The 16,211-nt window shown below is 45.2% G+C and overlaps 2 protein-coding genes across 5 annotated transcripts in view; one reads left to right on the forward strand and one right to left on the reverse strand.

The window, feature by feature from the left end:
• Nucleotides 1–13,649, forward strand: part of Casp6 (caspase 6) — a 169,043-nt gene extending 155,394 nt beyond the window's left edge. Inside the window, exons 1-7 of one of the 4 annotated variants that reach the window (XM_076933253.1) lie at nucleotides 1,313–1,426; nucleotides 5,340–5,381; nucleotides 5,744–5,890; nucleotides 6,239–6,315; nucleotides 10,217–10,392; nucleotides 11,832–11,988; nucleotides 13,033–13,649. In XM_076933253.1, coding sequence (XP_076789368.1) covers nucleotides 5,353–5,381; nucleotides 5,744–5,890; nucleotides 6,239–6,315; nucleotides 10,217–10,392; nucleotides 11,832–11,988; nucleotides 13,033–13,274 — 828 coding nt within the window. In that variant the 5' untranslated portion in view covers nucleotides 1,313–1,426; nucleotides 5,340–5,352 and the 3' untranslated portion in view covers nucleotides 13,275–13,649. Of the gene's footprint in view, nucleotides 1–1,312; nucleotides 1,427–5,339; nucleotides 5,382–5,740; nucleotides 5,891–6,238; nucleotides 6,316–10,216; nucleotides 10,393–11,831; nucleotides 11,989–13,032 lie in introns of those variants that run through there. The other 3 variants (XM_034501486.2, XM_076933252.1, XM_076933254.1) reach the window with 3 other exon arrangements.
• Nucleotides 13,650–14,706: 1,057 nt separating this feature from the next.
• The window catches only part of Mcub (mitochondrial calcium uniporter dominant negative subunit beta), a 64,415-nt gene continuing 62,910 nt past the window's right edge, over nucleotides 14,707–16,211 (reverse strand). Inside the window, exons 7-8 of the mRNA XM_034499368.2 lie at nucleotides 15,443–15,559; nucleotides 14,707–14,915 (exon numbers count right to left, since the gene is read on the reverse strand). Of these exons, the coding sequence (XP_034355259.1) occupies nucleotides 14,838–14,915; nucleotides 15,443–15,559 (195 nt within the window). The 3' untranslated portion in view covers nucleotides 14,707–14,837. The remainder of the gene's footprint in view (nucleotides 14,916–15,442; nucleotides 15,560–16,211) is intronic.

Here is a 16,211-nt window from a genome sequence, read left to right on the forward strand (position 1 = left end):
GTACAAATGTTGAAACCCTGAAACTCACTCTGCTAGGTCTAGGCAGCTGGGCTGGGGATGATGAGACCTAAGTAAGTAAAAAATAGGCCACACTGTTTCACCCAACAAGAGAAAGGAGTACAACTCACACCTATTTTCCCTGAGCTTCCCCCTGAAAGGCACAGTTCTGAGTGGTTCTGAGCGCAGGCTTAACTCATCACAACCACCACTGGAGGAAGAGTTTGATATGCTGTGTCATAGGGACAGAAAATTATTATTAAGACAAGTGAACATTACTAAGCCCAACCCTCTTTACTTGCCATCAAAAGGGGCCCAATGAATTTCAGGTCAAGGAAAAGGGTTTATTCATTAAATAAGACACAGTAGACTGTCGTCCTGAAAGACTTTTGCTGTTTTATTTTAATGGAAATAGTGACTTTAAGACTAGTGAAGGATAGAGGCTGCCAAAGATACCTGCGGATGCTGAGCCTGCTACAGCTGCCACGAGACAACGTTCGTGTGAGCCTGCCCTGTTCTGTTAAAGAACCCTCCCTCATATACATGCATGCGCGCGCGCACACACACACACACACACACACACACTTCCTACACATATACACATAATTACGTAGTATAATAAAAGAACCATCAGCCAACTGGTAGCACCTTAACATTTTTATCATCTGTAGTTGCTTTTTAAATAACAAGGTGGCACACAGTAGGCACAATATGACACAGGAAAAACCATGATCCCCACCACCTACAGTCAGACCCTCATCGTTCTTAGAATTTCTGCATGCACTGCCAAATTACCTCTACTTTTGTAAGCCAGAATCAGACATCAAGGAACTGGTAGAGTGCTTGGCTAGTGTGCAAGAATCCTGGGTGTGGTGGCACAAGACAGTTATCAAGCACAGTGTGAAGGCAGGGGGATCAAGGTCAGGACCTCAGCTACAGGAGACACAGGGAAGGAGGGAGGAGAGATGAGGGTGAAAAGAAAGCCCAGGAGTTAGTTGCCTCTGTTTTGATTGGCCTAAAACCCCTGTTCAAACAAAAACCATGAGAAACAAGCCCTCTAAAGTAACTGACTGTAGAGTAAGCTCTCTACACTAAACTGGGCACTAGGCAGAAGAGCGAATGGCTGGTGGGGACGCCAACACTTGAGTTCACCACCCTGTACCCTGGACGGGAAGTTGCCTCACTTGCTCCCCTGGGCAGTGCCCCCTCCCCAACACTCACACATAAACACACACTTATGCACACAGCCGGGCTCTGTGCTGGAGGAAGACGCAGTGGCGTCCTGGTGTTGCCTGGGTGACGAAGGGCCCAGTTGCTGGGGGAGGCAGAGGCGGATCCTGGGGCGGGGCAGGAGGCGGTGCGGGGCTGGCAGGAAACGGAGCCTGGCGAGCGGAGGCCTCTGGGCTAGGACACCCAGAGCTCCGGGCAGGTAAGTACGGTCCGAGCCTGGGCACCGGGCAGAGCAGGGCGAGCGGCTTCCCGGGACCTCTGGGACCGCTGGGACTGCTGGGACTGGCAGAAATGGGCTTGCGGCGCTGTGCAGTGGAGGACACAGCAGTGGTATTTGCCCAGGCTAACCCTGCCGAGCGCTTTTGTCCTCACGTCCGCTGCGTCGGGGCTGTTTAAACTTTAAAGGGCGGCGCTTGCGCTGTGTGGTAGAGAACTTGGCTTTGCAAGTTGAATCCTGTTTTTGTTGCTCTCGTCTGCCTGAAAAGTGGGGCGAACAGGCGGATCTGGCTCCGGGCACAGGCCTGCGGGAGCCAGGCTCAAGACCCCTAACCAAGACCAGACCTGGGCGGGCACCTCTACCACAGCCACAGTGCCTCCTGCAGTCAACAAACCTGTTGCTGTCTATGGGTTAGCCCCAAGTCCAAGTAACTTTTCTTCACACAGTGATAAACTGCTAGTGCTTGCTTCAGAACAGGCTTCCTGTCTGTCGCCTATCAAAGCCAGCACTGGTTAAAGTTAGAAACTTCAAGCCTGAAAAGTACGGTCTATCAGAGACGGCCTTTATTTCAGAGCTTCTGTCCTTACTCCAGAGGAAAACTGAAAAAGTCCCCATGATCCTTCAGGGAACGACCCTGTTGGACACACAGGATCTAGTGGCCATTTCCAGTTTAGGGATGAGTGGTGAGGGGTGGGAAGCCAGGTTGGGGGATACCAACCCCCTTCCCTTTTTGTTTGATTCCTTTTCTCCCCGTCCCTTTCTACACCATGCCCAGTTTATGTTCTAGGAAGGTGAGTTACTTCTTACAGGTTATTAAATAGATGGTTGACAGGGAAGATGGGTAGATTCTCATGAGAGCTAGTTTGGAAAGTGGTCTCCCGTGGAATGCCTGGGAGTACAGACTTTGTAATCCACCCGCGCCAGGCTTTCAGTTCCAACTTCTCAGGGCTGACCTTAGGCAGATCTGGCCCATGTTCTGTATTGAGCTTTGGAAGTAGTAAGATAAGGTATCTACAGTGCCACAAAATCACCAACAGTGGCAGATAGATTTATCTGGATGTCACCTTGAAGTGATTTTATACAAATTAAGCTAAGGAACTAGGAGGCAATGTGTACTTTAGGGTGGGACAGAAAAGGAGAAGTGAGACTTAGCCCAGACTTATGTTTAATGTTGTATACATTTTTGATAAGCAGAACAGAGGTGACTCTCATATAGAGCATCTGAATCCCAGCTACAAAAGAGGCTGAGGTAGGAAATCAGGTTCAAGGTCAACCTAGATAACACAGAACACATCTTGGGAAAATGCTTTGCTATGTGCTTTGAATATGCTTTGCTATAACCCAGGCTCTGAAGGCTGAGGCAAGAATGTGAATTTGATAATCCCAGCACTTGGGAGGCAGAGGCAGGTGGATTTCTGAGTTCGAGGTGAGCCTGGTCTACCGAGTGAGTTCCAGGACAGCCAAGGCTACACAGAGAAACCCTGTCTAAAAAAAAAAAAAAAGAATGTGAATTTGAGGCCAGCCTGGGGCACATTGCTTTAAGGAAAGACTCTTGAGAAGCCTGCACCCATGTTGTGGTGGATAGTTTTATGTCAACTTTAACACAAACTGAAGTCATCTGAGCGGAAGGAGCCTCAATTAAGAAAATGCCTCCATCAGATCAGGCTGTAGGCAAGCCTATAGAACATTTTCTTAATTAGTGATCAGTGTGGGAGGGCCCAGCCCATTGTGATTGCTGCCATCAGGGGGCTCATGGTCCAGGGCTCTATAAGAAAACAGGTTGAGCAAGCCAGTAAACAGTATCCCTCCATGGCCTCTGCATCAGCTCCTGCCTCCAGGTTTCTGCCCCGTTTGAGTTTCTTGTCTTGACTTCTTTTGGTGATGAACAGTGACATGGAAGTACAAGCCAAATAAACTCTTCCTTCCCCAACTGCTTTTTCATCATGATGTTTCATACATCAATGAAGACAGACATCTTGGGTATCTGTTCTAATTTTCCTAAGCATACCTCTTCTTTGCCCTAACGCCTGTACTTAAGTATATATTAAAACTGTTCGGTGCTGGCAAGACAGCTTAGCAGGTAAAGGCACTTACCACTAAGCCTGGGACCTGGGACCACATGATGGAAGGAGGAACCTGCTCCTGCAAGTTGTCATCAGACTTCCACGGAGCTGTGGCATGTGCCCGTCAGCTCCCATACATATATAAATACACGTCAGAACCTTACTAATAGACCCCAACTTTACATTAAACAAACATTTCCTGAGGGTATGAATTTGACAGCCTTCGAACTGGATGGTATTTTAATAGATCTTCTTGTGCAACAGCCTAGGACCAAGTCTCTGGGCCCTGACTAGGCTGAGGGAGATCTGTGTGACAGCCCACACAGAAGCGTCTCATTGGATGGGAAGAGCAGAGTTGGTCTCCTGGGCTTTCAAGGGACACATCAAGCTGTGATTGGCACTTTTGCCATGGCAGCTGTCAGGTGCCTGGTTACAAAGGCAGACTGGCATTCCCTTCCTGGATTCTGGTTCTGTTGGTCTCAGGTGCCACCCAGACCCCAGAGTGGGCCTCCTAACACCGGCAGTTCTGAGGCAGATGGAGGAAGCCTACTTAGCACCTATTGGATAAGGAAATGCCCTACTGGAAATCTTCATTGAGAAATTGGCCTGTCTGGGTAAACTCATAGGCTAAAGGGGACTGAGACCTCCCCACTCACCCGCACTGCCAGGGTGGTCGTAGTTTTGTTTTTATTGACATGGGATTGGAACAATCAGATGCTAGGGGGAGACTGTCTAAGGACAGAGGGAAAAATAATCAATTCTGCCTCAAAGACCCCTGCCAAAAGTTGTGTCCTGTTAACTTTCCTCTTTGTTCATAACCCTCCGATCCCTTTAATCTGTTAACTAAGCGAAAGAAAACAGATTATTGAGGCAGTGACAGTACAGATGCCATCTGCTGAATGTACCTCTTCACACTTAACTTCACTGGAAGCTGGGCCAGGTGGTGTCTTGCCTGAGCTACTCCAGATGCTGAGCCAGGAGGAAGAAATGCATTGAGCCCAGGGCTGTGAGGCCTCCCTGAACAACAGGATGGGACAGTAAAGTTGAGCTGCTCTGTTGTACCTGCTGCATCTCGGGAGCACAGTAGCCACAGGTGGCTACTGACCAACACACTGCGTTGCATACCTAGAGCGATTGGATCAGCACGGAGAGGCCTGTCACACAGCTCCCCAAAGTAGGGAAGGATGCAGAGAAGGGTTCCTCAGAGGGCTGTGAGGTATCCTCAGTGGTGAAGTCCCTTAACAGTGTCCCCACTGGAGATAGGTGACTCTGAAAACCAAAATGTGAGCCTTGCAATGCAGGCCTTGCCCTCCTCCAGTTAAGTGGATTTAGTGTACTGGAAACACTGTAAACTGAGTGGACTCACTTCCCCTGTATGATTCAGCGTCTGCTCTGTCCACCAAAGCAACTGTGTATTTCCTTCACACTCTGTAACCACAGAATTGTTTTAAGTCAAGGCACGTGTGTTTGGATAAGGTTTTCTCCATTTCTGCCTATCATCTGTTATTTTGAAGGCCAGAGAAGCGGAGCGTGGCTGTAGCTGATTTACTCATCGGGCAGCTTCCCTTCATTTCCAGGAGTCTTAGAGATGGGGGTCTCGGGGGCGGAGCACCTTTGATGTCCTTTAGTTGAAAGTAAAATAAATGAGGCAGGCGTGATGGCATGAACCTTTAATCTCAGGCCCCAGGAGGCCAACACAGGCGATTTCTGTGAGTTAGAGGCCATCCAGGTTTACTTAGAGAGTTCCAGCCCATCCAGGGCTACATAATAAAATCTTGTCTCAAAAAAAAAAAAAAAAAAAAATGAACTTAACAACTTTGTTTTCCAAATAGGTGAAGGTAAAACATGACAGAAACCGATGGCTTCTACAGAAGGTAAAGATCTCCTTGTCTTATAAAAGCCTTTCCGTTCTTGGTCTCAGCCGTCTTACAGGAAGGAACGTAAGAATGCAGTTGTTAGGTTCAGTGACTTAGCATTTGGGGAGCTGAGAGGTAGGTTTGGTTAAAGTAGTAGTTCTCACCTGTGGGTCAACTTTCACAGGGGTCACCTAAGGCCTTTGGAAACCGCAAATACTTGCATTACAGCTCATAACAGTAGCAAAATTACAGTTATGAAGTAGCAACAAATATAATTTTATGGGTGGTTAGGGGTCACCACAGCGCAGGAATTGCGTTAGGCAGGTGGAGAACCTCACGGGTTAAAGGGCCTGGAGTGATTGTTTATTCTTCATTAGTAGGGAGGTGTTCGATCCAGCCGAGCAGTACAAGATGGACCACAAGAGGAGAGGAGTTGCCCTCATCTTCAATCACGAGAGGTTCTTCTGGCACTTGACCCTCCCAGAGAGGCGGGGCACCAGTGCAGACAGGGACAACCTGACTCGAAGGTAGTTTTCTCTGTCGTGATACACCTAAGTGATAGCTAATGGTAATTTACCACTGATAACGATTGAGAGCCTCCCTGGGACCCAGCGTGTGCTTAGCATGCATGAGGCTCCACAAAGGAACCCCTACGTTTTCCCTGTCACTAACGTCTGTGCAGTAGGTGGTGACAGTCATCACTGAATTGGCTCTTTTCACTGGTAAGTCCTTTCACAGGGCAGATGATCAAGGGAATTGCCATGGTCGGGTTTTTTGTATGTCATAAAAATAGGCATGGAATTCCTCAAGGAAGTAAGGGTATTGGATGGTCTGGAAATACTCACAAGCTAATTCTGAGTTCATTGTGTCACCAGGTTTTCAGAACTAGGATTTGAAGTGAAATGTTTTAACGATCTCAGAGCAGAAGAAGTCCTGCTCAAAATTCACGAGGGTAGGTAGTCTTTCTTATTTAAGGTCTCTGAAGGATGGGTACTCGACGCTCTCCCTAGAGCTGATTACCTGTAACTGTCGCATTACTGTGCAGTAGGTACTCTGGTGCTAATGCCGCTCGGTCAGTCCTCACTGCATGCTTCAAGCCTTCGAATCATTTGCTGACAGGTTGTTACTGCTATTGGCATTATCATTTTCTGCTTTCTCCAGCGCTTTCCTTTAATTAAATTGAAAATAGTCATAATTGAAACTAACTCTTACTAGGTTTTCTGCTGTGCTCACAGCTCATGGGGTCTCAACTCTGAGAGTTAGGGATGGCACAGGGTGCAGCCAGAGAGGCAGCTGCTGAGTGGTTGCTTCTAGGTTTTTAGTCTACTGTAGGGAAGTCTGCTCATCAAAGTATTATTACCAAAGTCATGTGGGTCTTTAAAAAAATAATTTTTAAATTACCAAATAGTCACCGTGTAAAGCAGGTTTCACAGTAACATTCATATTCTAAGTGCATCGGACAGTTTGGACCATATTTACCCTTTATCTTCTGTTCCCTCATGTCCGCTCCACCTGATCCCCTCATCTTCCCAGAGAGTCTGCCTTCTATGTTCAAGTCGCATGAGCATGACAGACGAGAGAATTGTGTGAAGCTGAAGGTTGCACTTTCAGGGAGAGAATGTGAATCTTCTCTTTCTGGATCTGCCCTGTTTTGCTTAGGGTGATAGACTCCAGTTCCACGCATTTTTCTTCAGATGACATATTTTGTTCTTTATGGCTGAGTAAAACTCCGTTGTGTGGACGTACCGCATTTCTCTACTTGTTATGAGTTGAAGGACAACTAAGCTGATGCTATGGTTTGTCTGTTGTGAGCGGTGCTGCAGTAAGCACGGGTGAGCAGGCATCTCCATGAGCTGTCCTGGAATCCCCGTGGGTGTGTTCCCAGGGGTGACACAGCTGGGAGCTGTGCTTTGTTTTCTGAGGAAGCTCTGGATTGATTTCCATGGTGCCTATGGTTGTTTACACTTTATCCAGCACCATACAAGGGCTCCATCCTTCCCAGCCCACTTCCCTCCTCCCTAGCCCACTTCCCCACCTCCCCAGTCCACAACCCACTTCCCACCATTTCCTGCCCAATTCCCACCTTAGCTGCCCACTGCCCACCATTTCCAGCCCAATTCCCACCTTAGCTGCCCACTTCCCACCATTACCAGCCCAATTCCTACCTTAGCTGCCCACTTCCCACCCTCACCAGCAATGGGTTTTTTTTTTTTTTTTTACTTGTCTTTTTTTTATGAGAGCCATTCTGACTGAGAGGGAAATGATCTCAAGGTATTCCTGATTTGTGTTTCTCTGATGGCTGAGGCTGATGGATGATCTGTCACCTTGCTGCTGACATTTGGTATTTCATATTTTTCTTGTTTTTTCAAGACAGGGTTTCTATGTATAGCTGTGGCTGTCCTAGAACTCTTTGTGTAGATCAGGCTGGCCTAGAACTCTCAGAGATCCACTTGCCTCGGCCTCTGAAATGCTGGGGTTAAAGGCATGGGCACTACCGCCTGGCTTGGTACTTCATAATTGGAGAAGCGTCCCTGTGTTTCGTTTATTAGTTTCTGATCAGAATATTTGGCTTTCTAGTAGGTTTTCCTCTTCCCCATCATTCTTTATACAGTCTAGATACAAACCCAATCTCTTCATGTATATAGCCAAAAAAAGATTTCCTTCCATTCTGTGGGCTATATCCTCACTCTGGGAATTCTTTTGCTGGGAAGTTCATTTAATTTTCATCTGATCCCATTTGGTAGTCCTTGTATTTCCTGAGCTATTGGAGCCCTTTACAGAAAGGCTTTGTCTGTATCGTTTTCTTGTTCTTACTCATGTATTATTTTGTGTCTGCGGGGGTGTGAGCTTGTTCGCGTGCCACAGCATGTCAGGGGCCAGCTTTGGGAGGATTCTGGGACTCCCTCAGCCTTGGCCACAAGCACCTTTACCTGTCAACCATCTCAGCACCCTGCTTATGCCTGTATCTTGAAATGTTTATAGTCGGTTCAAGTCTTAAAGTCACTTCTCCAGTGGATGTCCAGTTTTCCCACATAGTTTGTTAAAGAGATTGTCTTTTGTCTTTTCTCTCATGTATGTTTTGATACCTTTGCCAAAAATTAGGCATCTGGAACTGTGTGGGTTTACATCTGGATCCTCGATCCCATTGGTTGATGTGTCTCTGTGCTGTGTGGGTTTATGTGTAGGCTCTCCATCCCATTGGTCAATGTGTCTGTGCTGGCACCACACTGGTCTTGTTACTAACTCCTGCACTATAACTTGAAATCAGTGTGGCGATAACCCCAGCTTTGTTCTATTTGCTCAGGATTGCCCTGCCTATTGGGGTCCCTTCTGCTTCAGTGTCCAACTCAAGATGTTTTCTGATTCTGTGAAGAACTGTCATGAGAGCCTACAGGTAGCTTTTGTATGGTAGTCATTTTCTCAATATTGTTAACCCATAAGCTGGAGGCCTTTCGTGCTTTAGTTTATTTCTGTTTATTTTTTAAAATGCATTTGCAGATAGGATTCTGTCCTTGTTTTCTTTCTCCGTGACCAGCATATAAGAAAGCTTTTGATTTCGGGTCCTGCTTTTTGGCTGAAACTGTTAATCAGATCTGAATTTTCTATTGGAGTATTTAGTGCTTTTTATTTTTCATTTTTTAAACTTTGTGTTTGAGTGTTTTGTCTGCGTGTATGTAAACTGCCTGGTGCCTTCAGAAGGGAAACGAGAGCATTAAACTCTAAAGTAACAGATGGTTGTGAGCTGACATGTGCGTGCTGGGAACAGAACGGAGAGAGCAACCTGCACTCTTACCTGCTGAGCCATCTCTCTGTCTGGTTAGTGTCTTTTTTTATGTGTAGGACTGTGCGTGCCATCTACAAATGGGAATAATTTACTTCTGCCTTTCCTGTTTGTGTCTTCTCTTTTCTCTTCCTCTTGCCATACTGTGCTAGCTAATACTTAAAGCACCATATTGAGTAAACATGGAGGGGCTCTTATCTTTTAAGGAAATGTTTTGCTTTTGCTGTTAGTGTAGAGTTGCTGTAGGTCAGTCGAGTACAGGCTGTGTGGTGTTGAATTGTCTTCCTTCTGGTTTTGGTTTCTTCAGGGCTTCCGCCAGGAGATGTTGAACTTTGTCAACATCTTTTTCTGCATCTCTCAAGATGATAATGTACTTCCGTGTTTGAATCTATTTGTATCCTGTATTATAGTCACTGATTTGCATCTGATAAGCTGTCATAATTTTGCAGTTAAGCTGACTTGGTCATGGTGTGTGGCTTTTTAATGTATTGTTGAATTCTGCTTGCAAGCATTTTACTGAGAATTTCTGTATCCATGGCCTTGGGGATATTATGTTGAGCTATGATGTTTTTGTTGTTGCATCTTTAAGTAACTTGGATCTTAAAGGAACATCTCCATTTTTTCTCCATTTTTCTGTACTTGAGAAAAGCTAATATTTTTTAATGAAATTGCTTAAAACTTCAATAATTGTTTTTTAAGCCAGCCATGGTAGGACACACCTGTAATCCCAGCATCAGGAGGCTGGGGGTGGAGGACTACCAGATATTCAGGCCAGCCTTCATAGGCAACAGTGTCAGTCTCTGTCTGAAACAACCAACATTAAAAAGAGTTTAGGGCAAAGAAACACTTTAGGGCTAGCCTGGCTGCAGGATAAGACCCAGTATTAAAAAGGAAGACAAGATAGAGGTGTGTGTTATTACAGGAAGTTTGTATTTTTTGAACCAGGCCCTCTCCTGCCATTCTGTGAGTATATTTTTGTTCCAGTACCTGTAGCTTCTGTAACTTGAAGCTCCACGTGTAGATAACAGACTCTTCTTTTTCACCTCTGCATGCATTTGGGGGACATCTGTAGTGTCGACTTCGAGCCATGCTGATGCCGATTGCTTCCTGTGTGTCTTCCTGAGCCACGGGGAAGGCAACCACATCTATGCATACGACGCCAAAATTGAAATTCCGACATTGACTGGCTTGTTCAAAGGAGACAAGTGTCAGAGCTTGGTTGGAAAACCCAAGATATTTATCATTCAGGTAAGACTGATCTCATCAGCTATAAAACTCAGTGTGCTGATTAAAAAGGTTAAAAAGTCAATTTCTAAAATAAGTTCCTCCAGTAATAAGAAAGGCTCTTTTTGGATCCTGGTCAAATAGAGTTGTCCTTTGAGTTGTTGATGTTTCGTTATTATAAGAGTGTTTTGAGCTGGGTGGGCATGGAGCACACCTTTAATCCCCATGCTTATGAGTTCGAGGCTAGATAGCCTGGTCTACAGAGTGTGTTCTAGGCCAGCCAGTGCCACCTTGTCTTTAAAAAAAAAAAAAAAAGTGCTTAACATTTGGTATGACAGATAGTCGCCACTGTGCCGCTGTGCAGCTGAGCTGGGTTTAGAGGAGGAGCCACTAGCCGTTTATTGCTCAGGACCCTGGAAGCAGCCTGGTTACACTGGGCTTGGGTCTGTTGGAACTGATGTGCCTGCAAGCCAGAGGAGTGGATGTGGCAGGAAGCAGGCTTGTCTTCACCTGCCTCATCCCTTTACACTTCCCCAAGAAAGAAAACAACCAAGTGTTTGGAGCATGGCAAATCTGGTGTTAGAGGCTTCACCATGTAAATCGGAATCGGAAGCATGGTTTAGCCAGTAACACTGAAAAGCAGAATGTAGCTCAGAGGCAGAGCACTGGACGAGCAAGCATGAGGCCCTCAAACCAGAAAACAAAAAACTTCAAATGCTAGCTTCTGAATCGAAATGAATAGATATAAATTTAGAACTCAGTTGAAATGGGAACAGGGGATGGGGGAGCAGGAGAGAGAGAGAAAGAGAAAGAGAGAGAGAGCACATGTGTGAATGTGTGTGCGCACACTCAGGGCTGGAGGGGCGGCTCAGTGATGAAAGGCACACATTGCTGCCCTCGCAGAGGAGCTGCACTCCATTCTCTTCTCCAAGGGACCAACATCCTCTTCTGAACCCCGGGGGCACCTGCACTCACATGTGCACAGACACATCCACAGATATACACGTAGATACATACTTTTAAATATAATTTAAAAAATACGGTGGGAACAGAAGTGAAGGCACACGGATAGATGACCTCGAGTCAGTGCTGTTTTAACTGTTGACAAATTGTGACCTCAACTCGGCGGTCAGAACGTCATTTGGAAGTAACTACCTGATTGAATAAAAACATGCAGGTAAGGAAGATAGTTTTTTAAAGGAAGGGTATACCATTTAGCATATTGTGGTGTTTATTTGCTGGGTGCGTTGGGACCAGGTTTTATAAACACTGTCTAAAAGGAAACACTGAGAAATCAGCTTGGTTAGCTTTTCGTCTCTCAGAGCCTGATGGTGTCATTTTTGAACTGCTTACATGGCTTCTGTTACTAATGGGAGGGGTGTTGAATTATATATTCTCATTGCACGTGAAGCAGTGGTACCAGAATGGCAGGCAGAGAAAGTGTTCTTTCCTCTGTTTTGTAGGCCTGTCGTGGCAACCAGCATGACGTGCCCGTGGTTCCTCTGGACGTGGTGGATCATCAGACAGACAAGCTGGACAACGTGACCCAGGTGGATGCTGCCTCTGTGTACACCCTGCCTGCGGGGGCAGACTTCCTCATGTGTTATTCTGTCGCAGAAGGTGAGCGATCAGATGCTGGTTGAAGCCGGTGACCTGTACTTTTAGCTTAAGCCTGTGTCACCTTTGAATTGGAGTGGCCTTTCACAGTTAATCACTGTGCTCTATTAAAAACCACAGGCCTTACTTATCACATTGAAGAAATCCTTTCCGATTGATAAATGAACTGTGGAATACCTTACGGAATAGCAATATTCCTGTATAACTGTATTATAATAATACAGTAACAACGACGGCTGTGAGGTTGTACTGGGTGTTAGCAGCTTGCTGTCATCTGGTGATGGCGTGGCAGCACCTCTCTGATATGTTGTGGAAAGCCTTGCTGTTTAGTCGTACTGTTTAGTCTCTGACCTCAGATTCATTGGGTGTTATTTGTTCTAGTTTGCTTTTGCAGAAAGTAAAGAAAATTTCTGTCAAAAGCCGCCTTTGGCTTCTCAGGGTAAACTGAGGCAGGCAGCAAAAAGGGGTATGGCGTTGGCAATTGGGGTCATACTGATAGTAGCAGCTCATTCGGGTGGGAGTAGGGGGTGGGAGGGTAGCTCTTTCTCCTTAAACTTTTTTCCTAAAATTATTTTAACAAAATCAGGAATGCCATAGAGTCGTTAATTCATCTTAACGGCATTAATTCATGAAAGTTCACCTTCATGTTGATCTGCAGGAAGTTTGCCCAATAGGGTGGGCTGATGTCCAGGAGTCATTAGGCTATGTGATACTAGCAGGAAAGGCGTGTCAGCAGTGAGAAGCAATCCTGGGATGAAGTCTCTGGGGCCTCTCCAGAGTTGCACCCATTGCAGCCATGGAAACAGTGGGCCATAGCCTTTCCTAGATGGCTGTTGTCAAATTTCATTAATCCTTTGTATGTAAAAACCATAGAATTAATATGTTTTCCTACATTAGATTAAGCAATGGAAAAAAAAAAATGGTGGCCACGTGATGAGCGGCATGTCTAATTCTTCCCAGGGGCTTTCGGAGCTTCCAGTTCTGTAACTGACTCTATCATAAGTGTCTTTCCGTCACCATAAAGCACCACCCCCTCTCTCGTTTTAGGGTACTACTCGCACCGAGAAACTGTGAACGGCTCCTGGTACATTCAGGATTTGTGTGAGTTGCTGGCAAGGTATGGCAGTTCCCTCGAGTTCACGGAGCTGCTCACGCTGGTGAACAGAAAGGTCTCTCAGCGCCGCGTGGACTTCTGCAAAGACCCAGGCGCCATCGGCAAGAAGCAGGTTCCCTGCTTTGCCTCAATGCTGACCAAAAAGCTGCATTTCTGTCCCAAACCTAGTAAGTAGGGCCATTTGTCTTGCTACATATGTTTCAGGCACATTTCCCTTTCATACAGATGCCAGCTGGTCGAAGACTTTCACCCATCAATGTAAACGGTTTCAATTTTTTTAGATGCCATAGAAAAGTAATGTTTTGTATTTGTTCTTTTCAATCATGTTGGGCATGGCGAAAGGGCCAAGAACATCCTCAGGAAATTACTGTGCATAAATGTCTACCACATTTATTACATTTTTAGTAAACTGCAAGATTACTCAAAATACCAACTACTTTGCCTTACGTGTTGTGACACTATCTATACAAGTTTATTGTATAATGTTTTTAAAGAGTTTTGAAACTCAAGAACGAGATTTTTTTTCACTTAATAAAATGTCTAAAACTCATGAACATGTTCTAATTCATATGCTTATGTAATTTATAGTGGGCCTGTTTTACTTGGTCATGAATTCATTTATTATCTTGTTCACCTGTAATCAGGGTATTTTATGTGTGGACTTAATTCTCATTTTGGAAATAGTAAACCTTTCAGAATTATTGTATGGCACTCTGAGGATGAAATGTAGTATGTAGTGACATGTGACCGCATATAGGCACATGGCTAGTAGTAACACTTAGCCACTGTAGGTACATAAACCCCTATAGGCACACATGCAGTGATATCTACCTGATAGAGACACACGTGAAGTGACACACCTAGCCACTGTAGTCCAGCATGCAGTGAATGCCAACCGCTATAGATTCAGAACCTCTACCAAGATGGGATGCTACCGGAACTTAAAACTGAAGAGCTTGACAGTTTTAGCAGACTATTGAATTATTATATATATTATATATAGTATTATATTGTAATATATATAGTAATATATTATATTGAATTAGTATATATATTATAGTATAATTAGTTTTCCTTTAAGGTTCTTATTAACATACACATTTTTGAATCCTAATGTTTTGTTAGTAACCTGCTGGTTAAGGGTTGTATTGGGGCTGTGAGAACAGAAACACAGAAGTTGCTGGTATAAAAGCATCACCTAACTCAGATGCCTTGCTTCAGCTACAGTTAAGGAGGTACCGGGATGGCTGGTGGGGCATTTGTACCGTTGATACAGTGTTATGGTCATACAACTACTGCACAGCAAAAAAACAAAAAGAAACTGGGCATTATGACTCATACCTGTAATTATAGCTCCCAGTAAACTGAGGCAGGGGGATTGCTTGGAGTACAAGTTTGAGCCACAGTGTGAACCACCCTATCTCAAGAGATAAAGTTCACGTTAACAGCAAGAACCAAAGTGAATGAATGCCAAATGCTGACCATTTTACCCCCGCCAGCTGGGGAGGAGTTTGGGTAGCAGAAGCTTTGCCAGGGCACACAGGCCATTTGAAGCATCAGTACACACAGATCTACAGACCGGCTGGAGTAGGATTGTCAGTGCAGACTTCTGTTTCCCACAATTTTATTAACCAAACTGTATCTGAAAATGTCAAGCAGAAATGAACATGACCTTAAAAACGTCCAGTTGGTAAGCTATAAAACCAGTGCACAGCCTGCTGGTGTTTAAAGCGTGAGACTAATTCTTCTCCCCGGCTTCCTCTCTTTGAATTCGCAAGTGGAGGGAGTGGTGCACGTTTTCCAGGGATTCTGTAGCCTGTTGTGGGGGGAAAAAAGCTTGAGATCAGAGAAAATAAATATTAGCACTGATGTTTGAGGAGGATTGTACAAATTCAGCATCTCCTTGGGACAAGAAAACCTTGAAATTACTGAGGTAAATGCATTGTTGGAATCTTTTGATGTTTTTGTTCGTTAGGTTGTTTCTTTTGAGACAGGTCTCATTGTATACCTCTGGCTGTGCTGAAACTCAATATGTAGACAGGCTGGCCTTGAACTCACAAAGAACTACCTGCCTCCCTGGTGCTGGGATGCATCAAAGGTATAAGCCACTATGCCCAGCTTTATGAATCCTCTTTAAAGAGATGAGTATATGGCTTCATTTCCTGGTACTCTGAAAAGAAATTACCAGGTAATTCCTCATGTTTTTCCTCCCAATTCATATTCTTAACAAAAAATTCATCCCAATGTTTTGCTAAATAATCAATCCATGGAATATCTCAGCTTGCATGCATTTCCCTGTCTTCCAAACAAAACCAGCTCAGATATGAACTCGCCATAAGATACCTTAGCAAGGTCTTCTTTTAGCTTGTTGTATTGTTCCACATCAAAACACTGCTGCTGTGATTTCTTGTGGAAGAGCTGAAGAAACTGCCTGCTCCGGAGGGATGGGTAAGTGTAGTTCTGAAGGAGAGAGGAGACAGCAGAGCGGAGCGTCATTTAAATGAAGCTGCTAACTCAGCAACGCTAAGGGGAGATGAAGGGGCGGTGTGTAGGTATCTATGTTCAATGTCATTGATTAATGAGGGAGTAGGGAACACTCTTTTGTCTCCATGGAGGAGTTTCTGTGTTTATGCTCCTTCATCTGTAGGAACTAAAATTTTTTGATGGTGTAAAAACTCCATCCAACCTTGTGAAAAATTTCAAAAGACTCACTAAATGAAAGGGTTTTGTTGCTTGCTGCTTGTGCAAGCTAGTTTTATGTCCGCTTGACACAAACTACGGTCATCTGAGAGAAGTGAGCCTCACGGGAGAACTAGATCAGGCTGTGGCAAGCCTGTAGGGCATTTTCGTAACTAGTGATATGGGAGGGCCAGCCTCAGTTGTGGGCAGCACCACCCCTGGGCTGGTGGTCTGGGTCCTGTAAGAGAACAGACTGAGCAAGCCAGTGACCAGCAGCCTCTGCCTCCAGGCTCCTGCCCAGTTTGAGTTCCCGCCTTGGCTTCCCTCAGAGGACTGGGATTTAGGAAATGCAAGCTAAGTAAACAAACCCTTCCCCCTCCCCCCCCCCCAGGTGCTTTCGGTTGTGGTTTTTCATCACAGAAATAGGAACTCT

The sequence above is a fragment of the Arvicanthis niloticus genome, chromosome 4 (assembly GCF_011762505.2).
Source record: "Arvicanthis niloticus isolate mArvNil1 chromosome 4, mArvNil1.pat.X, whole genome shotgun sequence".
Lineage (NCBI taxonomy): Eukaryota > Metazoa > Chordata > Mammalia > Rodentia > Muridae > Arvicanthis > Arvicanthis niloticus.